The sequence below is a fragment of the Coregonus lavaretus genome, assembly GCF_964263955.1.
Source record: "Coregonus lavaretus genome assembly, chromosome: 5".
NCBI classification, from domain to species: Eukaryota; Metazoa; Chordata; class Actinopteri; order Salmoniformes; family Salmonidae; genus Coregonus; species Coregonus lavaretus.
This window is the reverse complement of record NC_139992.1, coordinates 59,639,349-59,645,348: the sequence shown is the minus strand read 5'-3', so window position 1 is coordinate 59,645,348 and position 6,000 is coordinate 59,639,349. Positions and strand designations below refer to the sequence as shown.

At 44.3% G+C, this 6,000-nt stretch overlaps 1 protein-coding gene across 1 annotated transcript; it reads right to left on the bottom strand.

Moving 5' to 3' along the window:
- Positions 1-203: 203 nt before the first annotated feature.
- maip1 (matrix AAA peptidase interacting protein 1) lies at positions 204-1,575 on the bottom strand (the record flags this gene model as incomplete). Its single annotated transcript, XM_084161198.1, is given in 5 exon segments — positions 204-282; positions 704-876; positions 879-921; positions 923-973; positions 1,217-1,575. Coding segments are annotated over 5 exon segments (705 nt in total).
- Between the last annotated feature and the right edge of the window lie 4,425 nt (positions 1,576-6,000).

Genomic DNA, 6,000 nt, shown 5'->3' with positions numbered 1-6,000 from the left:
TCTGGCAGATAGAAAGTTGGCCTCAAATATTCCCCATGTCTCTCCTTGTCTTGGCTTTGAGAGTCGTTTTTCTCCTGAGGGGCATTGCAAGATTTTAGCAGGTGGGGGGATATTCTGATGTAGGGTCAGCAGGAAGGATGGTCTTCCGTTCCCTGCTTCTCTGCCACTCTCCATCTCCCCTACAATCTCCATTCAATCCAAGTTTAATCCAGCAGCTTGGAGTGCTCTATCCTGGTGATGGTCCAGTCTGGCGACACCCCCTTAGTAAACTCCCTTTGGAATCTGCCAACAGCCATGATAGATAAGAGTTGTTAAACAGGAAGTCTAAACACTAAACACTTGAGACATTTGACAGTCATGCAAAGGAGGTTAATGCAGGTAGTTGTTCCTTGGGAACAGATCTAGGATCTCAGTGGGCTCATCCCTGAGAGACTGTTTGCAGACGTAAGCTGCATTTACACAGACAGTCCAATTCTGATCTTTTTCACAATTATTGGCAAAATATTTGATCTGTTTGGTCAAAACACCAATTCGTGGCAAAAATATCAGAATTGGGTTGCCTGTGTAAACACATCCTCAGTGTTCTCGCTTTGTCAGAGAGATACTAAGTATGAATGCTTTATCACAGCCACCTCCAACTGCAGACCATTAAATCAACTGTGACACATTGCACTTTAGCAAAAAAACTAAAAAGAAAACTCACTCATAGTTGGCTGTGAGCAGTCTCTTAGTCTCTGGCTCACCCTCACCACCTATGGCCACCTGAAAGATACGTGTTCCCTCCAATGATTCCTCAGGCAACCGGGCACTTGTCAGATACCAGTACCTCATCAGAATGCTGGCAAACTTCCGCCCTGAGAGAGGAGAGAAATGTTTTTAGAACAACAATGACAAAACGAATATTCTAGGTCATTCAGTGCTTATGGCAAATAAATGTATGGCACACCAGGCATGCAGGGTCTGGAGAATGAGACTACTGTGATAATTCATTCCCTTCCCTCAACCCTTGGTGAGCTCCCATTTGCCAATCTGAAATGTAATGGCACAGTGGGGGGGGACCAGTGGGGGGTAATGGCACAGTGGGGGGGGACTTATTTAACCAGAACTGAACTGTGCACAAAACTTGGATTGCAGTAACGCCCACCTTGTCTAGCTGGATTTGTCTAAATAACATTACCTTAAGAAATAAAGTACTTCTGTTCTAGCTAGCTTCCACTAGCTAGAGACCACCCATTCTACAGATTGTAACCTACCTACCCGTTTCGATCCCTCTGTGAATTCTTCGATCTTGAATTCCTTGTCAAAATAGACCCGAATCAAAAAGTAGTATATTCGGGTTCTGAACCATATTAAAGGGTTGGGAAAGCCAAGCACAACCACCTTCTGGTTTTGTTTACCTCCACCTCGATCAGAGCTGTAAGCTCGGACTGTAGATACAACACCAACGGACAAAGTAGGAGCCAGGCGGGTGGTCTTGTTGGGCCGGGGAAGTACAACGTGCTCGGGTTTCAAGAAACGACTCAGTACTGAAGGCAGTCTGCTACAGTTGCAACCTCTTAACATGGGCAGCGCCATCTTTTTCCTCCTACAATATCTCTGCTCTTCACTCTGTATCATCCGACAGCGAACATGGGTACGTATTACTTGGTTCCTACTTCATAAAAGCTCTGACATACATTTCAAGAGTATGAGCTAATGCCATATAATTCGTACTTTACTTAACAATGTTCTTGTAGATTCTTATGACCGAAGGTAAGTATAGATGACTAGTGAAGCTCCACTTTAAATAAAAAACAATCAACTTTATTAGTGGACCTCAGATTGCATGTTGAACCAGAGAGGAAGAGGCGAAGTGAGAAGGTTTACTACCTTCAAAATCTGTCCATGATAAGAAGACCGATAGACCAGGGGTATTCAGCCTGGGGTCCACACAATGTTTTTATTTTATTTATGAATGTTGCTAGCAACAACAGAATAAACAAATTTTGAATCACATACCTACTGTACAGAAGATCTTATTTCTCATGATGTCAACTTTATTTCCCAACTCCTATGGAGCAAATTAGACTAATTGGAGCAGTCTGTCATAGATGGTGTAATTCTCCTGTCTTATCTTAGGTATGCTCCCATCTCGCTCTCTCCTCCTGGAGGGCCTGAGCCCTAGGACTACCTGGCCTGACGACTCCTGGCTGTCCGCTGATCCAGTTTGTACGTTTCTGCCCTGTTCGTTCATCTCTCTCTCTCTCTCTCTCTCATCTGCTGTCTTGACCTCGGAACAGTCAGCTATGAAAAGCCAACTGACATTTACTCCTGAGGTGCTGACCTGTTGCACCCTCTATAACCATTGTGATTATTATTTTACATTTTAGTCATTTAGCAGACACTCTTATCCAGAGCAACTTACAGTTAGTGAGTGCATACATTTTCCATACTGGCCCCCCATGGGAATCGAACCCACAACCCTGGCGTTTCAAGCACCATGCTCTACCAACTGAGCTACAGATCACCTATGAACGTTTGAACATCTTGAAGAATGATCTGGCCTTAATGGCCATGTACTCTTTTAATCTCCACCCGGCACAGCCAGAAGAGGACTGGCCACCTCTCAGAGCCTGGTTCCTCTCTAGGTTTCTTCCTAGGTTCCTGCCTTTCTAATGAGTTTTCATAGCCACCTTGCTTCTACATCTGCATTGCTTGCTCTCTGGGGTTTTAGGCTTGGTTTATGGTGGAGCACGACCTTTACCGTCGGCTTACAAGGAAGTCTTTATACCTTACCGTTGGCTTGATTTCTCTGCCACTTCTGGGGCGTATTCATTATGATTCTGTTGCAAAATGTTTCTTAAACGAAAGCAAACGGAATGAAACAGGGAGGGACCTACCTGAATCTATCCAATAGAAACTCTCATTTTAGTTTTGCAACTGTTTGGCTATTGATTACACCCCAGGTGTGTGTGGTGCTTGGTCAAATAAAATAAAATAAAATGGTATTTGTCACATGCGCCGAATACAACAGGTGTAGACCTTACAGTGAAATGCTTACTTACAAGCCCTTAACCAACAATGCAGTTTTAAGAAAGAATACAAAAAAAAATCACTCAAAAAAATATTATATAAAATATTACCACATAAAAATAACGAATAATTAAAGAGCAGCAGTAAAATAACAATAGTGAGGCTATATACACGGGGTACCGAGTCAATGTGCGGGGGCACTGGTTAGAGCTCTGTTCTCACGCTCGTGTTCTGGAACTGTGGTGGATGTGATGTGTGGTTCTTCTTCAGGTAAGTCAGTGTACAAGTTTGTGTTGCTTGGTGTTTTTCTCAGGTGTCTCATTTTGCGTCTGTACTGCTGACTTGATGATGATGATTCGATGCTGTAGGACCGTTGCTTACTTCTCTGGGTCACAAATACAGCTGGACGCCACCCTTGTGGAGTCTCCATGTGCACTGAAGCACCTGGTTGAGTGGTTTTGCACTTCTGTTGCAGTAGTGCTCTTGTCGTTCTTGTAAACTCAGCAAAAAAAGAAACATCCTCTCACTGTCAACTGTGTTTATTTTCAGCAAACTTAACATACAGTGAGGGAAAAAAGTATTTGATCCCCTGCTGATTTTGTAAGTTTGCCCACTGACAAAGAAATGATCAGTCTATAATTTTAATGGTAGGTTTATTTGAACAGTGAGAGACAGAATAACAACAACAAAATCCAGAAAAACGCATGTCAAAAATTTTATAAATTGATTTGCATTTTAATGAGGGAAATAAGTATTTGACCCCCTCTCAATCAGAAAGATTTCTGGCTCCCAGGTGTCTTTTATACAGGTAACGAGCTGAGCAGTGGCGGCTGGCCGATAGAGGGCGCTAGGGCGCCGCCCCCTTAAATAAAATTATTTTAAAAAATAAAATAAAAAATAAATAAAAATAATAATAATAATAATAAAAACATCAGTATGTCAATATTTGTGTGTTTGAAATATGGAATGCACACAGTAATATGTGTAAGATATGATAGAAAATCATATTCGCAACCTTTCCTCTGCCTGTCAAACGCCTCGTCAGCTCTGGGCGATACAGAAAGTGCCCCGAGGAGGCGGGTCTACGTAGCAGTTAAGCCAATTGCTAATTTAAGATATGAATGTATGACATAAAATGTAGCCAATCAGCGATCTTAAACCGAATCCAAGGAGGGCGATTATTTTATCGCCCCAAGCTCGCCCCTGATAAAATAAGGACCGGGCTCCAGTGGCGCCATTTTTACTAGACGACAATGGCGAGCGCAAACGTTACTCCTCCAAGACCCAACCCTAACTCGGTGAAATCTCTCCTCCAAGATCCGTTTGAGAGGAGAACTTTGTCAGAGAAAGTTCGGGTGAAAGAGCTGGGCCCAGATCAACCTGACCTCTCAATCAGACAGCAGGCTAGCGAGAAAGGGAAGCAGTATATGCGCGGCTTCTCCCGTAGCTGGTACACCAGGAAGGCTTGGCTAGCTGGGTGCACTGATGCTAATGCTTTATTTTGCTTTCCGTGCTTGCTTTTTAAAACGACGGGGTCAGATTCAGCATGGACAGGTACCGGAGTGAGGGATATGAAGCACCTGTCAGAGAAGGTAAAGAAACATGAGAACACCAGGGCACACATGGACAACTCTGTAAAGCTAGCTGTATTAGGAAGGGTGAACATTGCTACGCAGCTGGATGACGGCCACAGGATTGCGGTGAGGAAACACAATGAGGAGGTGGATAAAAACAGGCACATTCTATCAAAAATTATCGATTGTGTGAAGTTCTGTGGGGCTTTTGAGTTGGCCTTGCGTGGGCACGAGGAGACTGACTCCTCGGACAACCCCGGCATTTTCCGGGGCTTAGTGGATTTTGTTGCCTCCCTCGACAGTGTGCTGGAGGAGCACCTGAAGACAGCTACCGTTTTTAAGGGCACGTCAAAGACGATACAGAACGAGCTGTTGGACTGTATGCTGTCAGTGCTTAAGGATTACATCCTGGAGGAAGTAAAGAGTGCTGATTTTATCGCCATTCAAGCTGACGAGACGACTGACGTTTCCACCCACTGCCAGTTGGTGCTTGTGATACGCTACATCGATGCTAAAAGTAACGTCCAAGAGCGTTTTTTCGAGTTCATTTTGATCGAGAACGCAACCGCCGACACCATCGCTACAGCGCTGCTGGAGAGGCTCAGCACCATACTCTCACATGGACAAAAGGCCAAACTTATTGCCCAGGCTTACGACGGAGCAAGTGTGATGAGGGGAGCCACCGGCGGAGTGCAGCGTAAAATAGTGGATGTGTACGAAAATGCGCACTACGTCCACTGCTATGCACATCAGCTGAACCTCATCATGCAGCAGGCTACTTCACGCATCCCCAGGATCGGCACTTTCTTTTCCGACCTTGCAGGATTTTCTGCTTTCTTCTCCAGGTCTCCCAAGCGAACCACCGTGCTTGACGAAGTGGTTGCGCATAGACTCCCCAGAGCCTCTACAACACGGTGGAACTTCCACAGTCGCGCTGTAAACACTGTGTACGAGTACAGGGATGACCTCCTAACGTGTTTCCAGACCATCAGAGACTCTGGGAACTTTGATGCCCCGACTGTCAGAGAGGCGGGGGGCTTTGTGAGGATGCTCGAAGACGAGGCTTTCTGTTTTTTCCTGGCACTGTTCCACAAGATCATGCCAAATGTGGACATGCTTTTCAGCCAGCTGCAGAAGAGGAACATCGACCCTGTCTTCATTAAAGCACTTGTCCAGAGGTTCACAGACAGCATGCTAACAATCAGGTAAATAACTATATTTACTATTGGCTGATAAAGATGTTGTTAGAAAGATGAATAGTTCACTTACAACAGTTTAAAAGCCTAAATGTGTCTGGTCATCAAAGTGAGTGATTATCATAGAGCCGTCACAATTATATTTGTTTTAGTATTTTAAAAGGAAAGAGAAACACAATCAGACGTTGATAATAATGCAGGAAAGTACTACACAGTTT